Source organism: Somniosus microcephalus, chromosome 9 (assembly GCF_052327205.1).
Source record: "Somniosus microcephalus isolate GS21.2 chromosome 9, FLI_Smic_1.0, whole genome shotgun sequence".
NCBI classification, from domain to species: domain Eukaryota; kingdom Metazoa; phylum Chordata; class Chondrichthyes; order Squaliformes; family Somniosidae; genus Somniosus; species Somniosus microcephalus.
The window spans coordinates 190259639-190282301 of record NC_140995.1 but is presented as its reverse complement, the minus strand read 5'-3'; the positions used below and the strand labels follow the sequence as shown (position 1 = coordinate 190282301).

Below are 22663 nucleotides of genomic sequence, written 5' to 3'. Positions count from 1 at the left end.
ATGTCGGTGTTCAGGTGAGTGATGGGTGCATGAGTGCAAAGGTAAGTGTGTTTGGTGTGTCTAAAGTGTGTAAAGAACTTTTACTTACCTGTACTTACCTTCACAGCCTTTCTTCCTAAAGCCGTCGGGAGCCCATCACTCAGCCGGAACTTAAAGCTGAGCGGCTGCGATCTGTGAAAAGTGACAGCCTTCAGCTTTGAGTGCTGCTGAGAGTTCTAACTGAGTCTGTGCAGAAGGACTCATGTTAAAACTCAGACTGTCAGTGTTTGACAGCTTCAAACAGCTGTGAAACACTGATATTTCATCTGTCAAGAACTCTTGACAGATGAAATTGCAGTCTGTGACGTCACCTGTTGCCGGGTGGCCCTTAATTGGCCTGCTGAGCCCGCTGGGTGGGCTCAACAAGGTCAAGCAAGGGAAAATCGCGCGGATTGGCCGGACGTCGAAGTAGGCGGGTCTAAAACCCGAAAGTTGTAGTCCCGCCTCCTTCCCGACAGGTTCGGGAAAATCGACCCGTGTCTCACATCAGTCCCCCATCCCCACACTGTGTCTCACATCAATCCCCCATCACCACACTCACCACACTGTGTCTCACATCAATCCCCCATCCCCACACTGTGTCACACGTCAATCCCCTTGTTTACTCAGATTTACTTTTTCGTTAAACTTAAACATCCAGAGAAAAATAGGGCCCCATGTCTACTGTCAGTCAAGTCAATGTCTTAGAAATTGACAAACGTGGGGCGGGGTGGGGGGAAAGATGTTTGTTGCTGGTCAGTGGCTTCCTCTGATTGTTCTGCATGCTGTATATATTTGTTTGAAGCTTGTTTCTTTCTCTGGAGAAAATACACCAGGCCTGTGTCTGTTCGTTTGGATTCTATTAAGGACGTTTGCAGCTACCGACATAAAGCTGCTTCCTCTGTAAATAGTCATGAGGCAAGGATTTTCTTTCTGAAGCAGAGGTGCGGTGATATTAGATTTCCACTGTTTGATGTTCAAAGACGTGCACACGTTTACTGTGGATGATTTACTTAAGGACAATCTTGCCGTATTGAATTTCAGTGGTAGTTGTGTTATCACACCCTGCGACTTTGGCAGCATTGAGTTAAAGCTTTCTTGGTTTCAAATAGAGGCAGTCTATCCTGGTCATTAAGAAGCTTGTCTGGGCTTGTGCTGGAATGCTGCATTTCGCAACTATGACCGGTGCCAATCTTCATGAAGCTTGCTGATGCTTATTTACAAACATTTAATTACTGGTATTGTGTGAAAACTGTTAGATCAACTGGTGGCAAATTTGTAACTGCTAAAAGCAATCATTTTCCTAAATAATCAAAAATATGTATAGAAATCATCGCAGAAATTCTTGTTCAGTAGTTTACGTTGAACTATTTCTCGGATTTACCATCCAACATCCCTTGTATATAGGTAAAGCCTTGTAAATTTGATCGGAGGTAATACATTGCAGTGAAATGAGTTAAAATCTGACTGACTCAAGCCCACTCTGAGACATCAGCACAAAATCTAGGCTGATGGTTCAGTGTGATACTCAGTGGAAGGTGGGCGGGGGTCGGCACTTGGCTGGGGTAGGTTCAACACTTTTGGTGGACATACACAGGTTGGCACAACAGGCAGACTAGTGGCAGATGCAATTGAATGCAGAGAAGTGAGATATAATGCATTTTGGAAGCGGAATATAAGGAGTAGAAGTATAAACTCAATGGAAAGACTCTGGTGTGGAGGAACAGAGACACCTGGGGTTAAAATTCATAATTTCTTGAAAGTGTGAGTGCAGCTAGGTAACACCATGGTAATGGCATCCTGCATTTTATAAATAAGGGCATAGAATTCAAGGGCAAAGAGGTTTCAATTAATTTATAGAAAACAATGGTTAGGCAACAGGTCAACTATTGTGTGCTGTTTTGGGTGCCCCATTACAGAAAGGATATTGTAGCCTCGGTGAACGTACAATGTGAATTCACCAGGACGATACCAGGAATGAGAAACTACAGTTGTGAGGAGATACTTAAGATACTAGGATAATTTCCCTTGAAGCAGAGAAGGTTAAAATGAAATTTCATTGAGGTTTTTAAAATTCTGAAGGGTTTTGATAGGGTGAATAAGGAAACATATTGTACTCCAGTTTGGGTGTAAGTGATTAGGAGTCATCAATTTAAAATTGTCAGTAAGGGGCTGGGAGAAAATTATTTAGACAGAGAATTATTAGAACATGGAATGCTTTGCCACAGAGACTAACTGAGTCTGGGACCATTGTATCTTATAAGGGATAAACATTTGCAGCATGAGAAAGGTACAAGACTATGGGGAGAGAGCAGCGCAGTGGTTTTAGTTTTGGATTACTCCAGGAAAGAGCCTGTGCAAACATGATGGGTCAAATGTCCTCCTTCTGTGCTGTTAAACTGTAGGGTTCTGTAGCAGAGGTACAACTGCTCTGGCAAAGGCATATGGGGGAGCAGATGCCTGACTGTATGCAAGCCAAAATTCTCCATTAAACAGCAGGCCAAAGAGGAAAAGGTTTGTGATTAAGAAAGGCGACAGACTGATGCTTTTCCGAAATAGGAGACTGTATAAAACAATAGTAAGTAAATGGACAGATGAGCAGCAGAAGAAGGTAATGTACTGTTGATTAACTCCTTTTAAAGTGGGATTAACAATATAAGGATAAGTAGAAATACAGATAACCAAATATTGTATGAAGTGCAATTGTCCTTGTGTGCCTGGGACCATAAATGTGTCATCGCTTGAACAAATCAAAGTTATGTAGTTTGTGTTATAAGCTTGGAGCAATATTCTGGAGTGATGCCATTGCCTGTGGAAATTGAGAAGTTGCTTTACCGATTTGGAAGTTTTACCTGTAGTTGTCTCACGAGATTAGGTTGCGTAGATTCCACAATAGGGCAAACTACTTTGTTTGTTATTTGTTCTTGGGATATGGGCGACACTGGTAAAGTAGAAATTATTGCCCATTCCATGTTGTCCTGAGGGCATTAAGAGTCAACCATGTAGTGTGGAACTGGTGTGAAGTCTAGGCCAGACCGGGTAGGAGTGGTAGATTCTTTTTTCTGAAGGACATTAGTAAACGAGTTAAGTTTTTAGAACAATCCAGCAGCTTTTGTGGTTATTTTTCGAATGCTATCCCATAACTGATTTATTGTACTCAATTTCATAACTTGCCATGGTGGGATTTTGAACTCAACGTCTGGCTTGCTAGTCCAATACCATAACCACTAGGCTACCAGACCCTGGAGTTAAATTGCATTTGGTTGCAGAAAGAAGGGCTTGGAGGGGCTGTTTCTCATTCTATATTTTCTTATACTTGACAGAGGTTTGAAAAGCAATTTCTCAGTGTTTTTTCCTAAATTGTCCCTTTAAGTCTCATGGTTGCACTTTAAATGAAGATAGATGTTAGTTTAAGAGGAAACCACAATAGTTTCCAGAACATGTAAATGTACAAGTTGGATTTGTGGTTAGTTAGTCCCAGAAATATTCTTGAAAGCCACTCAGCAGATGCACATATGTGCGAACTGGTGGCCCAAGTATCTACATCTTAGTTTCTGAAATAAACAGAGCACAAAGTTTAAAATTTTAAAAAACCTTTGTGCTATAAATATTACAAGTGCACCAGTAATTTAGATTTTTGTAGTACAATGTATTATTTCTGTTCGCAGTATCATATTGTTAGAAATCATGGGCCAGAAATTCGGGTTGAAGGCTTCCCGCGGGTGCAAGCCCCCGACCTGCACTTACCTAGTGCGCCGGCCGTTGTACTGTGGGCCCGCGTGGGATTCCGATCCTGGGCCTGCTCCAGCTTCCGGCGCGCAGTGCTTGCGTATCCCAGGGGCGCAGTTAGTTCGATGCGTCCCCTGGGATCACGTGGGCCATGGAAAGCCAATCGTAGCAGGGAATCTCTATTCATAGATTTGACAGGAAGACCTGTCAAATCTATGAATAGAAATCGGCCCCAAAACCTAACTGAAACTTCAAATAATTTTTTTTTAATCACATTTTTAAAATAACTATAAATTACATAAAATAACTATTTTATACAATAATTTAAATTTTTGAAAAAATTAATTAGTTTTTAACGGGGCTAAAAATAAACTTACCTTTCTTTAAAGTATTTAAAAATAATAAACCTGTGGAAAAAATGTTTTAATTTTACTTAATTCACCACTTACCTTGTTAAAAGCAGGCCTTGCAACTGCTTTTTAAAAGCGTAGCTGCTAGAGACTTACCCTCCGGAGAAACCTGTGTAAAAAAAAAAAAAAACACGGAAGTTCCAGGCGTACGCGCTGCCTCTCCTGCGCATGCGTTCGACCTGTGAACCCCTTACTTCAAGGGAACGGAAGTTCCGGTTTCCTGCGCATGTGCAGTGCATGCACGAAACCGGCACTTTCGTTGGCCCTACGCGCGAGTACCCAGTGGGGACCCGAATTTCTGGCCCCATATGTGTAACTTAAAAGCACCATAGGTTATTTAATGCCCAAAGGGATAATAGATGGCAGTCTTTTTTATTCTGAAGAGATAATGTTCTGTTGCATGTGAGCTGTCATGCATTTTGAATACACACAACTTTTAATTTTGTGCAAAAGTAAACCATTTTCATTACCCATTTTACTTCATCTTGGTAAGAAGCCAAATTAGCATTATTTCCAGACATCTGCTTCCTCATCTCAAATGCTTTGAAATCCGAATCCAATTAATTAATGTGATGTAAGCGTCAGCACACCAAGTATACACTGGACAGTTAAATACGGAGGGAATAAAACATTAGGCATCAGCCTCTAAAAATAAATGATCCTGGATAAAAGAACTAAACAAAGCTGGAGACTTTTGGTGTTGGATCATTATATGCTGTCTTATCATGCCCACCGCCCCCCACCCCCTTGGAGCCAGCCTTGTCATTGGGACCTAAATTACACACACAAGCTGGAATGCTGTCAAGCCCTCAACAGGATGCATCCATATGTTACCCACAGAATAGCAGCCACATATCTGATTTACTAAACATATCCTTGAAGAATAGAGTAACCATGTGTCAGTTGTAATGTCTCAAGGTATTAAAATAAGCAGGGCTGTCCAACAAGTCTCAAGTCAGAAATTGATCAAAAATAGTGCCTGTTGGGCAAAATAGTTTATTTTTTCTGATGAGTCTCCAAAATGTGACTCTTCAATGTCTTTATTACTTGTGTTGAAGCTATTACTAATAAAGGAAAATTGTGTAATGTTTGCACAGGAGAACTGGGCCTTGTTTTGGGCATAACATGGAATCAAAAGCTGGTAATATACTGCCTTAAAACAACCAAAATAGATTATGTTCATGCACCTTCGGGAACTGCTGAAGTACTGCCAAATTAAAAACTCTTGGCAAGATTGTTATCTTGCACCAATTTATTAAGAGAGTATGGTGCATTTTTAAAATTCATTTTTGTGATGTGGATGTCGCTAGCCAGGCCAGCATTTATTCCCCATCCCTTGTTGCCGTTGAGAACCACTGCAGTCCGTGTGGTGAAGTTACTCCCACAGTGCTGTTAGGGAGGGAGTTCCAGGATATTGACCCAGTGATGATGAAGCAACAGTGATATATTTCTAAGTCAATCTGGTGTGCGACTTGGAGGAGAACTTGGAGGTGGTGTTGTTCCCGTGCGCCTTCTGCCTTTGTCCTTCTAGGTGGTAGAGGTCACGGGTTTGAGAGGTACTGTCGAAGAAGCCTTGACGAGTTGTTGCAGTGTATCTTATAGGTAGTACACACTGCAGACACGGTGCGTCGGTGGTGGTTGGGCTGCCGAAGTGGGCTGCTTTGTCCTGGGTGGTAACGAGCTTCTTTTGTATTGTTGCATCTACACCCATCCAGGCAAGTGGAAGGTATCCCATTACACTCCTGACTTGTGTCTTGTAGGCTTTGGGGAGTCATGAGGTGATTCACTCGCCGCAGAATACCCAGTCTCTGATCTGCTCTGGTAGCCATGGCATTTATGTGGCTGCTTCAGTTAAGTTGCTGCACAGTGTAGCCCCCCAGGACATTGATAGTGGTGGTGTCAGCCACGGCTCAGTGGTAGCGCTCTGGTCTCTGGTGAGCCCCAGGAAGTTGATGGTAGAGGATTCAGCAATGGTGATGCCATTGAATGTCATGAGAAGATGGTTGGACTCTCTCCCTTATTGGAGATGATCATTTCCTGGCACTTGTGTGATGCAAATGTTACTTGCCACTTATCAGCCCAAGCCTGGATGTCCAGGTCTTGCTGCATACTGGCCAGTTACCACCCTATCAGGCTACTCCCAATCCGCCAAGACCATTCCGCTCCAGATCTCATAACAGCCTTGGTCCAAACATGAGCACAAGAGCTGAAATCCAGAGGTGAGGTGAGAGTGACTGCCCTTGCAATCAAGGCAGCATTTGATCGAGTGTGGCACCAAGGAGCCCTAGTAAAACTGAATCCAGTGGGAATTGGGTGGGAAAGCACTTGTGGCTGGAGTCATACCTGGCGCAAACGAAAATGGTTGTGTTCATTGGAGGTCAATCATCTCAGCCCAGGATATCACTGCAGGAGTTCCTCAGGGCAACGTCCTAGGCCCAACTATCTTCATTTGCTTAATCAATGATGATTCCTCCATCATACGATCAGAAGTGGGACTGTTTGATGATGATTGCACCGTGTTCAAATTCATTCAGAATTCCACAGATAACAAAACAGTCCATACCCAAATGCAGCAAACCCTAGAGAGCATCCAGGCTTGGGCTGATCTGTGGCAACAACAAGTGCTAGACTAGCCATCTCCAACAGGAGAGAGCCTAACCACCTCCCCTTAACATTCAATGGCATTATGAAAGAAATGAATTAATTGCATTTCTATAGTGCCTTTCACATGTCCCAAAGTGCTTGACAATGAATTACATAATTTTTTTGAAGTGTATTCCTTGTTGTATTGTAGGAAACGCAGCCGCCAATTTATACACAGCAAGGTGCCAGCAACAGTAATGTGATAATGACCAGATAATGTGTTCCAGTGAGGTTGGTTGAGGGATAAATATTGGCCAGGACACAGAGGAGTACTCCAACACAAAAAGAAAATACTGCAGATGCTGGAAATCTGAAATAAAAACAAAATGCTGGAGATACTCAGCAGGTCAGGCAGCATCTGTGAAGAGAGAAACAGAGTTAACGTTTCAGGTCGATAACCTTTCGTCAGAACTGGAAAAAAGCAGGAAATGGAACAGATTTTTAAGCAAGTGCAGGGGCTGGGAAAGGGGGGAGGGGACGAAAGGACAAAAGGGAAGGTCTGTGATAGGATAGAAGGCAGGAGAGGTTAAGAGACATTGAGATATTCATGGCAAAAGGAGATGGTAATGGGACAGGTTAAGAAACAAAGGATGGCTCTAGATGAAGTGTGAATTGAGCTGACAGAGTGAGGAGAATGGAGGAGTACTTCCCTGCTCCTCTTCGAAATAGTACCATGGGGTCTATTACATCGACCTGGTCTTAGTTTACCTCTCAACAAAAGACTGCACCTCTGACAGTGCAGCACTCCCTCAGTACTGCACATTCATGTCTGCCTAGATTTTGTGTTGAAGTCTCTGACTTGTAAGACTTGAGCCTGCAATCTTCTAACTCAGAGGTGAGAATGCTACCATTGAGCCACAACTAATATCAACAGTCAACGTCCTGCGGGTCAATATTGGCAAAAACCTGAACTGGACCAGCCACATAAATGCCATGTCTAGAAGAGCAAGGCAGAGGCTGGGTATTGTGTGATGGGTGATTTGATCGAAGTTTTCAAGATTTTAAAGGGAACAGATAGGGTCGATAGAGAGAAACTATTTCCGCTGGTTGGGGAGTCTAGGACTAAGGGACATAGTCTAAAAATTAGAGCCAGACCTTCCAGGAGTGAAATTAGGAAACGCTTCTACACACAAAGGGTAGTAGAAGTTTGAAACTCTCTTCCGCAAACTACAATTGATGCTAGATCAATTGTTAAATTTAAATCTGAGATTGATAGATTTTTGTTCACCAAAGGTATTAAGGGACATGGACCAAAAGCGGGTACATGGAATTAGGCCACAGATCAGCCATGATCTCATTGAATGGCAGAACAGGCTCAAGGGGCTAAACGGCCTACTCCTGTTCCTATGTTCCATGATCTTATTGAATGGCAGAGCAGGCTCGAGGGGCCGAATGGCCTACTCCTGCTCTTATTACTTATGTTATTTACGCCATAGATACGGACTAAACATAGAAGATAGGAGCAGGAGTAGGCCATTTGGCCCCTCGAGCCTGCTCCGCCATTCAATGCGATCATGGCTGATCATCCAAGTTCAGTACCCGGTCCCTGCTTTCTCCCCATACCCCTTGATCCCTTTAGCCTTAAGAAATATATCCAACTCCTTCTTGAATATATTTAATGTATTGGCCTCTACTGCCTTCTGTGGTAGAGAATTCCACAGGTTCACCACTCTCTGGGTGAAGAAATTCCTCCTCATTTCTGTCCTAAATGGCCTACCCCTTATCCTTAGACTGTGACCCCTGGTTCTGGACTCCCCGACCATCGGGAACATCCTCCCTGCACCTAGTCTGTCCAGTCCTGCCAGAATTTTATAAGTTTCAATGAGATCCCCTCTCATTCTTCTAAACTCCAGCGAGTACAAGCCCAATCGTCCCAATCTCTCCTCATATGTCATTCCTGCCATCCCAGGTATCAGCCTGGTGAATCTTCGCTGAACTCCTTCCATGGCAAGAATATCCTTCCTCAGATAAGGTGACCAAAATTGTACACAATACTCAAGATGTGGTCTCACCAAGGCCCTGTACAACTGCAGCAAGACATCCTTGTTCCTGTACTCAAACCCTCTCGCTATGAAGGCCAACATACCATTTGCCTTCTTAACCTCCAGCTGCACCTGCATGCTTACCTTCAGCGACTGGTGCACAAGGACACCCAGGTCTTGTTGCACTTCCCCTTCTCCCAATCTATTGCCATTCAGATAATAATCTGCCTTCCTGTTTTTGACACCAAAGTGGATAACCTCACATTTATCCACGTTATATTGCATCTGCCATGCTTCTGCCCAATCACCCAACCTGTCCAAATCATCCTGTAGTTTCTTGGCATCCTCATCACAGCACACACAACCACCCAGCTTTGTGTCGTCTGCAAATTTGGAGATATTACATCTAGTTCCCTTGTCCAGATCATTAATATATATTGTGAATAGCTGGGGTCCAAGGACCGATCCCTGCGGTACCCCACTAGTCACTGCCTGCCACTTGGAAAAAGACCCATTTATTCCAACTCTTTGCTTTCTATCTGCCAACCAGTTCTCTATCCAAGTCAATACCTTGCCCCCAATCCCATGTGCCTTAACTTTACACGCTAATCTCTTATGTGGGACCTTATCGAAAGCCTTCTGAAAGTCCAAATACACCACATCCACTGGTTCTCCCTTATCTATTTTACTAGTTACATCCTCAAAAAATTCCAGTAGATTAGTAAAGCACGATTTACCTTTTGTAAATCCATGTTGACTTTGTCCGATCCTGTCACTGTTTTCCAAGTGGCCTGCTATTACATCTTTTATAATGGACTCTAGCATTTTCCCCACTACCGATGTCAGGCTTACCGGTCTGTAATTCCCCGTTTTCTCTCTACCACCTTTTTTGAATAGTGGGGTAACATTAGCTACCCTCCAATCCATGGGTACTGTTCCAGATTCCAACAAATGTTGGAAGATGATCAGCAATGCATCTACTATTTCTAGGGCCACTTCCTTAAGTACCCTGGGATGTAGATTATCAGGCCTTGGGGATTTATCGGCCTTCAATCCCATCAATTTCCCTAACACCATTTCCCTACAAAAACTTGCCACAAAAAGTTAGGACTTGCTCATTTCAGTCTAAGTACCCTTTTAAACATCGTGATCAGTCTTAATTACTGCCAAACAACCTCTTTCACAAGTGTGGAGTCTCATTCTTTAAGATTTTAAGAGTTGTTGGAGATGGAAAAAAAAATTGAATAAAATTTATTTTTTTACTTTTTCTTTGTCCCTTTTCCCCCCTCTCTTAATTCAATGTTTCTTTCCCTCTCTTTATTTTGCTTTCTGTACCTGATTTGACCTTGAATTTGCTGTTAACTTGCACTTCCTGGTTCTGACTCTGTGCTGTTCATTAACACTACTTCAATCTGAATGGTTACGGGGAGACACAGTTGCTTGCTCCGTTCACAAGGTCCCACGTGCCCTGTCGAGGGCACTGCGCCATTTGGATCTCTAACTTACAGCTACTTCCAGTGCAAAATGTCATAGACTTGCCCATGCCCATTTAATTTCGAACGAATGGCGGGCGGCAATCATTCACCGGCTACAGTAGCTTCTGGCCTATAGTGATTGGCCACTATTGGAAGGACTTGAGATCAGCCAACTAAAGAGATATAAAGTTGCTCATTTAAAAACACCATCATAGCCTCGTGACCTGTATTCTACCAATTGTAGGAATGTTTATAGACCAAGGCCTAGAAATTGAGTGGGCTTTGCGCCCATTTTGCGGCGCTAGAGGTCATTGCGCTGGACTTACAGCCGGTTCAGAAATTCCCTGGGGCCCTACCATCGGCGGTAGACCGGTTGTGCTGCGCCGGCACCGATGACGTCATCGGTGTGCGCAGCGTCCCGGTTGCCGTGGTGACGGGCCCCAGCGCCGAAATTGAGTTGCAGCCGCCTCGCCCGTGGCAGCCACAACTAAGACTCTGGCAACCGAGTCTTACAGGAGTTTGCGCCGGCGCATTAAGGTCGCGCGGCGGCCGGCCGCTTTCCCGCCGGCCGCCTGCCCGCACCTCCCTCCCCGGACTCCTCCACCACCCCCCCCCCCCCCCCCCCCGCGGAACAGATGCTTCTGGGCTGCGAGCCCGGCACTTCCCCGAGGTGCCGGGCTCATTTTTGTGAAGATTTTACCGGCCAGCGGGCGGGTGCAGGCAGCTCCTCCTTAACTGAAGGAGGAGGCCTGCACTTCCCGAGCCTGCCGCACCGCATCGGGCGCCGTAGCGCCGCAATGCGGCAGGTAGCGCCCATTTTCAGGCGCAAACACCCTTCAGTAGCGCCGGCAGCCGTTTGGGCGCGGCGCTACTGAATTTTTGGCACGCGCAGGGGGACTTAGCGCCGGCGCTAACTTTCCGGCGCTAAAGCCCTGGCGCGGCGCCAACTGAATTTCTAGGCCCAAATCTCAACAAGACCCTGACCTTGTGTAGAAAGTAGTATAATGGAGAGAGGTTGTTTACTAGTGCAGTGCAATATTATGTCAGTGCATTGCATCACAGAATTGTTCAATAGGAATTTGTATCTATTACTACTCCTCTGCACATGTACATGACGTGGGGGTGGGAGGGGACGGGTGAAGACACATAGACGCAAGAGCGTGCTCAGTTACTGGTCTCATCCAAAGGAAGGTACCACGTGATAGGCAGGAATTTTCCCACAGAAGGAACATCAGAATAACAGTTGCCCCAAGCTCCTCTTGCATCCCTCCTCACAGCCAATTTCAAATTGGCATTGCTAAAACCCTGGGAGCAGGTCATTTGTCCTCGGACTTGGTTGCAGATTTGTCATGGCATAGGGAGAGCAAGAAGAGACCAAAATATCTTAAAGAAAGTGTCTTACCATTACCAAAAAAGCAGCAAATAATTGCAATGATTGCTGAAATTGATATCCCCTCTAAATTGGAGCTTTTAGATGGCAGTGAAGCAAAAACCTCATTTACCTTTCAAGGCAAAAACCTAATTTCAGACCACTTCAAATCTTGTACCAGATCTCATGAAATTTAACTGAAATTGAGAATTAAAAAAGATTCTTTTCTGATACTTCTTTGTTGAGCATTTACATACATTACATATATTTTCTCAAGTAGTTAAGTCTGTCACAGTCCTTTAGAGTTCTAATAAGATAAGGGATAAAAAATATAATTGGAGAATAAAAGTGCTTTGTGATACTTCGCTTATTTTCATACCGCATAATTTCACTAATTCCTATTGAATATCAGTTTTATAATTGGCAGCATGACTTGTTGGTGGACCCCTCCACCGTCTCCAAATTGCCAGACTGACATCCAGTACAGGATGAGCAGGAATTTTCTCCAGCTAAATATTGGGAAGACCGAGGCCATTGTTTTTGGTTCCTGCCACAAACTCCGTTCCCTAGCCGCTGACTCCATTCCTCTCCCTAACATCTGTCTGAGGCTGAACCACACTGTTCGCAACCTTGGTGTCATATTTGACTCTGAAATGAGCTTCCAACCACATATCCGCAGCATAACAAAGACCACCTATTTCCACCTCTAACGTCGCCCGTCTCCGTCCCTGCCTCAGCTCATCTGCTGCTGAAACCCTCATCCATGCCTTTGTTACCTCTAGACTTGACTATTCCAACGCACTCCTGGCTGGCCTCCCACGTTCTATCCTACGTAAACTTGAGTTCATCCAAAACTGGGCTGCCCGTGTCCTTACTCGCACCAAGTCCCATTCACTGATCACCCCTGTGCTTGCTGATCGACATTGGCTTCCGGTTAAGCAGCACCTCGATTTCAAAATTCTCATCCTTGTTTTCAAATCCCTCTATGGCCTTGCCCCTCCCTATCTCTGTAATCTCCTCCAGCTCCACAGCCCCCCGAGATATCTGCACTCCTCTAATTCTGCCCTCTTGAGCATCCCTGATTATAATTGCTCAACCTTTGGTGACCGTGCCTTCAGCTGTCTGGGCCCTAAGCTCTGGAGTTCCCTCCCTAAACCGCTCCGCCTCTCTACCTCTCTTTCGTCCTTTAAGATGCTCCTTAATACCTACCTCTTTGACCAAGCTTTTGGTCATCTGCCCTAATTTCTCCTTATGTGGCTCGGTGTCAAGTTTTTGTCTTGTAATACTCCTGTGAAGTGCCTTGGAACATTTTACTACGTTAAAGGCGCTATATAAATACAAGTTGTTGTTGCACTGCACTAACTTGGAGTGGTGAAATATAGGGTAATAAAACAACTTCTTAATTTTTTCCACCTTTTTACCATTTTCTCTCTTCCCTTACTGAAGACATTGTATCCTTGGTGTCATATAGTTCCATGAGTGCTGATCAACCAACTGGCCATTATTTATATATCCAAGCCTTGACACTGAATTTTGGTGGACTATTCAATTTCAGTTTTTATTTGTCACATAACCAAATACAAGTGAAATCCAGTCAGTGAAATGCTTTTTTCTTAACGAACCGAGCGCACCAAGCAGCAAGGACACTTAGCTGCCTGGTACACACGGAGCCCGCAAGGGCGGCAGCCATCTTCATCGGCGCCATCACAATAGGGTCCGCTCTCGCCTCGCTCCGCCTTTCCCGCACTCCTGCCCGACAATCTTCAGCCGCCGTGGTACCGACGTCCCGGGGCCTGCTTCTCCCTGGCTCTCCTTCCACCTGGTCTGACCTCCGAGCCTTCCCCGGTGCCCGACCTTCCAGGGCCTGCTTTTCCCGCCCTCGGTCTGCTGGCCGCCTCCCCTCCTACCGGTTCAGCCTCCCGTCGAGGAGCTGCCGGCCACCGTGCTACAGCGGGTCGTCGTGGCCTCCATCGCTGCTTCTGCTGCCTCCCCGCCGACTCGCCGAACTCATCAGCACTGATGTACAGCGTCTGTAGCGGGAGTGGGCCGAACGACTCGGAGAGCGCTTACCCTGCGACCGCCACGGACGCCATCTTGGATCCATAGATCTCAACACCGTCCGGGAGGCTTCAGCCGCGGTCCCCCTTCAATCCGAAGCTGCGGACCGAGAGACCGCCCTTGTGCATCTTTCTTTCCCCCCCGGGTCTGCGAGCTCCACGATCACGGAAAGCGGCGCATCCGTTGCTATGGAGGCGGCGGGCGGGCGGCGGCGAACCGCCCCCTGTCGACAAGAGTCTATTTAGTGCTAGGGAGCGTACAGCCAAGCCTGATCCTGTTCTCAATCAACACTGTGATCAAGGTGGAGATACTAGCTTCCTTTTTTTGTTTCCCCCTCCCTAACCTGGAAGCACTAATGCCAATCATAGCTCTGGCTACGATAAGGTAACTCAGAAACTTGCATTGATATAGTACCTTTAACATAGAATATGTCCCAAGGTACTGTACGTAGAAGAAACAGATGCTGAGTACGAATAGAAAGGTTAGGGGGGATCACCAAAAGCATGTTGAGAAACGGTTTTGAGGAACATAGGAACAGAAGTAGGCCATTCATCCACTTGAGTCTGTTCTTCATTCAATTAGATCATGGCTGAGGATAGAAACATAGAAGATAGGAGCAGGAGTAGGCCATTCGGCCCCTCTAGCCTGCTCCACCATTCAATGCGATCATGGCTGATCATCCAAGTTCAGTACCCGGTCCCTGCTTTCTCCCCATACCCCTTGATCCCTTTAGCCTTAAGAAATATATCCAACTCCTTCTTGAATATATTTAATGTATTGGCCTCTACTGCCTTCTGTGGTAGAGAATTCCACAGGTTCACCACTCTCTGGGTGAAGAAATTCCTCCTCATTTCTGTCCTAAAAGGCTTACCCCTTATCCTTAGACTGTGACCCCTGGTTCTGGATTCCCCGACCATCGGGAACATCCTCCCTACATCTAGTCTGTCCAGTCCTGCCAGAATGTTATAAGTTTCAATGAGATCCCCTCTCATTCTTCTAAACTCCAGCGAGTACAAGCCCAATCGACCCATTCTCTCCTCATACGTCATTCCTGCCATCCCAGGTATCAGCCTGGTGAATCTTCGCTGAACTCCTTCCATGGCAAGAATATCCTTCCTCAGATAAGGCGACCAAAACTGCACACAATACTCAAGATGTGGTCTCACCAAGGCTCTGTATAACTGCAGCAAGAAAGGGGGTTGATGGATAAGATTTAATATGGATGTGAGCAATGGAGCTTTGTTAAGAGTTACATTTTGCATATAGTGGCAGTCAGGAGACTTGCAAAGAAGGCGTTGGAAGTAACAACATTGTGGACAAGGGTTTCAGCAGCAGTGAGAGTGAGGTCAGGACAGAGGCAAGCTATATTTCACAGGCAGAAATAAGTGGTCTTTGATGATACTCTGCTCAGGGTCAGACAGTACATTGAGGTTTTGCACGCTTTGGTTCAGCCTGAACAAGCAACCAACGACGGAGTTCTACCGAGGCAGGGGTGCAGATGATTTTTGTCATCCTCTTATTCTGTTGGAGGAAGCTCTCGCTCGTCTTTGACTTGACTTGCATGCTTAAAAGCGGAAGCAGCATGCCATAGACAGGGCTAAGTGATCCCACAATCAATGGATCAGATCAAAGCTCTGCAGTCCTGCCACATCCAGTCGTGAATGGTGGTGGACCATTGACAACTAAGGGGAGGAGGAGGCTCCATAAATATCCCCATCCTCCATGATGGTGGAGCCCAGCACGTGAGTGTAAAAGACAAGGCTGAAGCATTTGCAACCATCTTCAGCCAGAAGTGCCAAGTGCATGATCCATATCGGCCTACTCCTGAGGTCGCCACCATCACAGAAGCCAGTCTTCAGCCAATTCGATTCGATTCACTCCACGTGATATCAAGAAATAGCTGAGCGCACTGGATACAGCAAAGGCTGTGGGCCCTGACAACATCCCGGCTATCGTGCTGAAGACTTGTGCTCCAGAACTAGCCACGCCTCTAGCCAAGCTGTTCCAGTACAGCTACAGCACTGGCATCTATCCGACAATGTGGAAAATTGCCCAGGTATGTCCTGTCCACAAAAAGCAGGACAAATCCAATCCGGCCAATTAGCGCCCCATCAGTCTACTCTCAATCATCAGCAAAGTGATGGAAGGTGTCATCAACAGTGCTATCAAGCGGCACTTACTCACCAATAACCTGCTCACTGATGCCCAGTTTGGGTTCCGCCAGGACCACTCGGCTCCCAACTTCATTACAGCCTTGGTCCAAACATGGACAAAGGAGCTGAATTCCAGAGGTGAGGTGAGAGTGACTGCCCTTGACATCAAGGCAGCATTTGACCGAGTGTGGCATCAAGGAGCCCGAGTAAAACTGAAGTCAATGGAAATCAGGGGGGAAAACGCTCCACTGGCTGGAGTCATACCTAGCACAAAGGAACATGGTTGTGGTAATTAAAGGTCAATCATCACAGCCCCAGGACATCGCTGCAGGAGTTGCTCAGGGCAGTGTCCTAGGCTCAACCATCTTCAGCTTCTTCATCAATGACCTTCCCTCCAACATAAGGTCAGTGACATAATAAAACTCACTACGCACTTGGTTTGAGCATAAAGCAAGGCTTTAATCAATTTGTTTCAGAACATGGAAGTCTAGTTGTATTTCACTAGCTCCTTGTCTTACAAAATGTCCCTGGAGGGCTGGGGCCCGCGCCCGAGTATTTATACTCCTTGGACGGCGCCACCAGCTGGCTGTCCAGCATTATTTCATAAGTAGTTTCTTGATGATGAGATTTATAACAGTCAGAAATGGGGATGTTCGCTGATGACTGCACAGTGTTCAGCGCCATTCACAACTCCTCAGATAATGAAGCAGTCCATGCCCGCATACAACAAGACCTGGATGACGTTCAGGCTTGGGCTGATAAGTGGCTTGTAACATTCGTGCCACAGAAGTGCCAGGCAATGACTATCTCCAACAAGCAAGAATCTAACCACTTCCCTTGACATTCAACGGCATTACCATTGCCGAATCCCCCACCATCAACATTCTGGGGGTCACCATTGACCAGAAACTTAACTGGACCAGCCACATAAATACTGTGGCAACAAGAGCAGGTCAGAGGCTAGGTATTCTGTGGCAAATGTCTCATCTCCTGACTCTCCAAAGCCTTTCCGCCATCTACAAGTCACAAGTAAGGAGTGTGATGGAATACTCTCCACTTGCCTGGATGAGTGCAGCTCCAACAACACTCAAGAAGCTCGACACCATCCAGGACAAAGCCTGTTTGATTAGCACCCCATCCACTACCTTAAACATTCACTCCCTCCACCACCGGTGTACTGTGGCTGCAGTGTGTACCATCTACAAGATGCACTGTAGCAACTCGCCAAGGCTTCTTCGGCAGCACATCCCAAACTCGCGACCTCTACCACCTAGAAGGACAAGGGCGCAGCAGATGCATGGGAACACCACCACCTCCAAGTTCCCCTCCAAGTCACACACCACACTGACTTAGAGTAGAGCAGACCAAGCAGACCTTTGAGTACTCTACAGTGTAGGGGTATTAGACATTGCTGTAGATGTGTTGGCCAAGTTGAAGAAAAATAGATGTGGAACCACACTAGAGCAGCCCTGAATAGATGGACCACAGAGGAGAAGCAATGGAGGAGAATGGAGTGGGATGTCTGTGCTGAATGCCACAGAGAGGCAGAGGGGGAGGAGAAGTGATAATTCAACATGTTCACCGTCACATGACCAGGGCAGTACTGTCATAAGGGTGGAAACGGGACTCAAGATACTCAGAGAATTGTGGAAGAACTGAGCATGAAGTTGGGTAGCGACAATGCCATCAAGGACCTTAGAGAGGAAATGGAGGTTTGATACTTTATGCGTTTTTTTGAGGGAGTGAAAGCTTTTGGATTTTGATTTTTTTTAAATTTGTTTTATCTCTTACCTTCAGTTTAAAAATAAATATGCAGTCAAGGCCATCAAGCTCAGCTTTCTTGTTTTCATGATTCTATGTACTAGGTTATTTTGTCGCAACTTTGTATTTTTCATGAAGACAGTTAGGTGCCTGGTTGTAGGACAGTCAGATTTATAATCTATCACAGGTCCCTTCCGACCATAATGTTTGTATAATCTTGTAAAAAAAAAACCTATGGGGTCACACAATGTTTCCTTAAAAAAAATTGTAAACCTGTACAATTTTATTGCAGAAATAGTGTTGCATCCTCCAAAGGATTAAATGGGTGTCAGCCTTGCCTCGGGTAGCCCTCTGAGTCGGAGGGTCATGAATTCCAGCCTCACTCCAGAGACTTAAGCACATAATCTAGGCTGACACTTCAGTGTAGTACTGAGGGAGTGCTGCCCTGTCGGAGGTGCCGTCTTTCAGATGAAACACTAAACTGAGACCCTTTCAAGTGGACGTAAAATATTCCACGAAATTATTGGAAAAAGAGCAAAGGAATTCTGGTATCCCTCAGCCAACTTAAAACAGATTAACTGGTCATTTATCTCATTGCCATTAGTGGGACCTTGCTGTGCGCAAATTGGTTGCCACGCATCCTATATTTAAACAGTGACTGCAATTCAAAAAGCAGTTCATTGGCTATGAAGCGCTCGAGATATCCAGAGGTCATGAAAGGCGCGATATAAATGCAAGTCTTAAATAGTGTGCTTTCCAGCTTGGAGTGCTGCTATCATTTTTGAAAGAATATTTTTTCAATCTTAACGCATTGCAATTTATATCCAGTCATCATCTTGATGGTCATCACAATATCATATTGATTAATTAGTTAATGGAGTTGAACTGAAGTTGTGCAGTAATTGATGATTAATGCACTCCACAAGTTTACACTCTCATTTTCTTATGCCTAAACTAACCTTGACAATACAGTAATTATTCACGTACCTCTTCTATTTAACTACATAATTATATTTCCCTTCATACGACCTTTTTATCGAAATAGTATTACTATATTTGTGAAAGTACCTTAGCAGCACAATATTTGCTTATATGGTTCTAGTTAAGCACAGGTTGGTTAAGTTTAGGTAGGACTGGAAACATATGTTGCGATGATTTATGCAAACACATGACAGTCTCCTAGCAGCAGCCAGGGTTTCCTGCTGTTAACAACCCAGCAGGTTCGTGAAGCAAGTATCAGCCCCCCTGCCAGGGGCCTTTACTTTTCCAATTTATATTACATAGCCTTGTAGGCATTACAGACAGGAAACAAGGGCCACATGCTTACCCCAATCAATGAAACCCATCCACTAATGCCTGCAAATGAAAATAGAATCATCTGTGCTGAAATATACATGATTTTATTTCTTACCCAATGCTTAATTATGTTAAGTGCTATAAAGCAACAAGCAAAGAATATTTAAGGATTTGATTTGAACCTGTTGTTATATGATGTAGCAGAATGAGCCATGTACTGTAGTTGAAAAATTCTTTTCCGAAGTATCTAGTTTTGATTGTCATTATCAAATATCTAATTTATTTTAAATCATTTAACACTTTTGGTCCAAACTAGAGAAAAAATTGGGAATTGAATAATGGATATCACAGAATCACAGAAACCCCACAGTGCAGATAGAGGCCATTTCGGCCCATCGAGCCTGCACTGACACATATCCCACCCGATCCCCGTAACCCCTACACCAACACATATCCCACCCTATCCCCGTAACCCATCCCCCTAACACTAAGGGTCAATTTATCATAGCCAATCAACCTAACTCGCACATCTTTGGACTGTGGGAGGAAACCGGAGCACCCGGAGGAAACCCACGCAAACACGGGGAGAATGTGCAAACTCCACACAGACAGTCGCCCGAGGCCGGATTCGAACCCGGGTCCCTGGCGCTGTGAGGCAACAGTGCTAACCACTATGCCACCGTGTTAACATTGTTAAAACCTTAAATTTGGGTTGTAGTCTTTAGCTGTCTGAGATATTTGTCAATATTTCTAATACATACTGTTCACAGCAATTCATTTAGCCAAAATAAGTATACCACAGTGTTTCAGCTTCCACTGAGCTGCTGTGAGCTAACTTAACTTCAGTACCGCATGTTGAGCATCTCTAGATCAGGACAGTCTTTTGTAGTTGAGGTATTGTAGGCTTACAGTGCTACGTAATAGTTAGAAGGATTTTATAAAAATGTCAATTATGGAAGTTTACCCAATTCACACCTTATTATAAACTAATTTTGCTTCCTTTTTTAATGAAGAGGAATATTTAGTGTCAGCCTATATCTGTTTTATACTTTGAATTTTTTTAAAGGGTGTGATGTGATCTTATTCAAGGATATTGATTGTAATGCTGAATAAGAGCATCAGTATACGTGGTGTTAGTGCACTTGCATGATCATAGTGAGGATTGCAGTTAGTGCACTTGCATGATCATAGTGAGGCTTGCAGTTAGTGCACTTGCATGACCATAGTGAGGATTGCAGTTAGTGCAATCTTAGAAAGGATCGTCATTAATGCACTTGCACAATCATAGTAAGGATTGTTATTAGTGGATTTGGGAAGTCGTAGACAGGATTGTGGTTCCTCGAAGACATGATCATGGAGAGCTGATTTTTAAAATAACATAACATTTTCTACTGTTGTTTTATCTTTACAGATGAGTGATATAATTGAGATGGTGAGAGATTCCAACCTAAAACTGACCTTAGCCTTTGGTATTGGAATACATCATGCTGGACTACACGAACGTGACCGGAAACACGTGGAAGAACTCTTTGTTAACTGCAAAATCCAGGTGAGCACCCTCTTTTCTTCTCTCGATCTCCAACACAAAAAGAAAAAAATACTCCCTACTATCCTGCCTATTTTATTTGAAATGTTCCAATGAGTTTGATTCTGTTTGTGTTTACTACTGCTGTAGGTTCTTATTGCCACAAGCACTTTGGCTTGGGGAGTGAACTTCCCTGCTCATCTAGTCATTGTTAAAGGTACTGAGTACTATGATGGAAAAACAAGACGTTATGTGGACTTTGCAATTACAGGTAGGCAGCTTGAATGTGGTGTTTTCCTCCGATGTAATTTTTCATTATTGTTGTTGAATCTGTTATGTGTTTTCCCCAGTATGAATCATGGTTGAATTTGAAGAAATTTAACTCATTGTACAGCAAAAGACCAGGAGGCCCAACAAGCCTTTCCCTTTTACATACATCACTACTACTTAACTGCCATATCCCTGAAATCCTCTAGTTATTTCCCAAACCCATTTGTGTGCAATTTTTGGTAATTACATGTTAACTGTCTTAAAACCTGCCATTCAATGGTTCACACCACAGTCAGATTACTTATCAAGCAAGAAGTATTAACAAACAAAGGAGATGTTCAAGCACTGGAAACAATGCAGCAAAGAGCCACAATGCTGATCACATAGCATGTACTTCACAGAAACAGGCCATTCAGCCCAAACAGTCCATGCTGGTGTTTATGCTCCACTCGAGCCTCCTCCGTCTTTTTTCATCTAAATCTCTCAGCATAACCCTCTATTCCCTTCTCCCTCATGTGCTTATCTAGCCTCCCCTTAAATGCATCTATACTATTCGCTTCAACCACTCGCTGCGGCTGCGAGTTCCGTATTCTCAGCACTCTCTGGGTAAAGAAGTTTCTTCTGAATTCCCTCTGATTTCCCTCTATGGCAGTAGAAAAGTGATGCAGCTATCAGCAAGACAAAAATAGAATCCATATGGATAGAGATAAAAGATAATAAACGATCAATCACACTAATAGGCGTAGTCTACAGACCACCTAATAGTGAAAGGGAGGTGGAGGAAGAAATATGTAGAGAAATTAGGTAAATGAGTAAAAAACATAGAATAATAATCATGGGGGATTTCAACTACCCCGATGTTAATTGGACAGAAGAGGTAGGTAAAGGGGATAAGGGAATGGAGTTCCTACAATGTGCACAGGACTCCTTTCTAACCCAATATGTAAAAACCCCAACAAGGGAGGATTCGCTATTGGACCTAGTAATGGGGAATGAACCACAGCAGATAAGAGAAGTAAAAGTAGGGGAACATCCAGGCAATAGTGACCATAATATTATACGCTTTAAGATGATATTTGAGAAGGACATAAGTATGACGAAAACCAGGTTAATAGATTGGAAAAAAGCTGATTTTGAGGGGCTGAGAATAGAACTTGGGAAAATAAAATGGGGAACAATATTGGCAATCAACAATGTAGAACAGCAATGGGAAACATTTAAAATGGCGTTCAACAGAGTGCAGGAAAAATATATTCTGCTAAAAGGAAAGAACAAACTAAACAATAATGAGACTCCAGGGATAAATAAAGCCATAAGGGAACAATTGAGGGTCAGGAAAGAGGCATACATTATGTACATGGACAGCAGGGGAGTGCATGATAAGGAAGAATACAAAGAGATTAGGAGAGAAGTCAAAAAAACAATTCGAAAGGCAAAGAGGAACTATGAAATTAAATTATCAAGGAACATAAAACAAAATAGTAAAATATTTTACAACCACATCAATAAAAAAAGGAAGGTTGGGATGGGAACAGGGCCATTAAAGGATAGACAGGATAATACCACCGATAGAGAAATGTTAGAAATATGAAACAATTATTTTGCTTCAGTATTTACCAGGAAGATGGAACAGGTGGACATGACATTGGATGATGCGATTAGTAATGAGATAAGTGCATTTAAAATGAAAAGAGGGGATATATTAAATAAACTAATCAAACTCAAAGAGGATAAAACCCCTGATGGATTGCATCCACGCATATTAAAAGAATCTAGGGAAGTGATAGCAGAGGCATTATTACACATATTTAAAAATTTGTTAGAAAAAGGTGTAGTGCCAGAAGACTGGCGGATAGCTAACGTAATACAGGAAACTTTGGTTTATCCGGAGGTTGTATGTCCGGAATACTCGATCTAACGGCAAAAATCAGGAGCCGTTTTCTGTAAGTTTTTTTTAGATCTCGTTCTTTTTTT

At 44.1% G+C, this 22663-nt stretch overlaps 1 protein-coding gene across 2 annotated transcripts in view; it reads left to right on the top strand.

The window, feature by feature from the left end:
* ascc3 (activating signal cointegrator 1 complex subunit 3) overlaps nt 1–22663 on the top strand; it is a 654593-nt gene that overhangs the window by 516812 nt on the left and 115118 nt on the right. For both annotated transcript variants that reach the window (XM_085997711.1, XM_085997710.1), the window contains exons 31-32: nt 20306–20443; nt 20570–20690. In XM_085997711.1, the coding sequence (XP_085853837.1) occupies nt 20306–20443; nt 20570–20690 (259 nt within the window). The remainder of the gene's footprint in view (nt 1–20305; nt 20444–20569; nt 20691–22663) is intronic.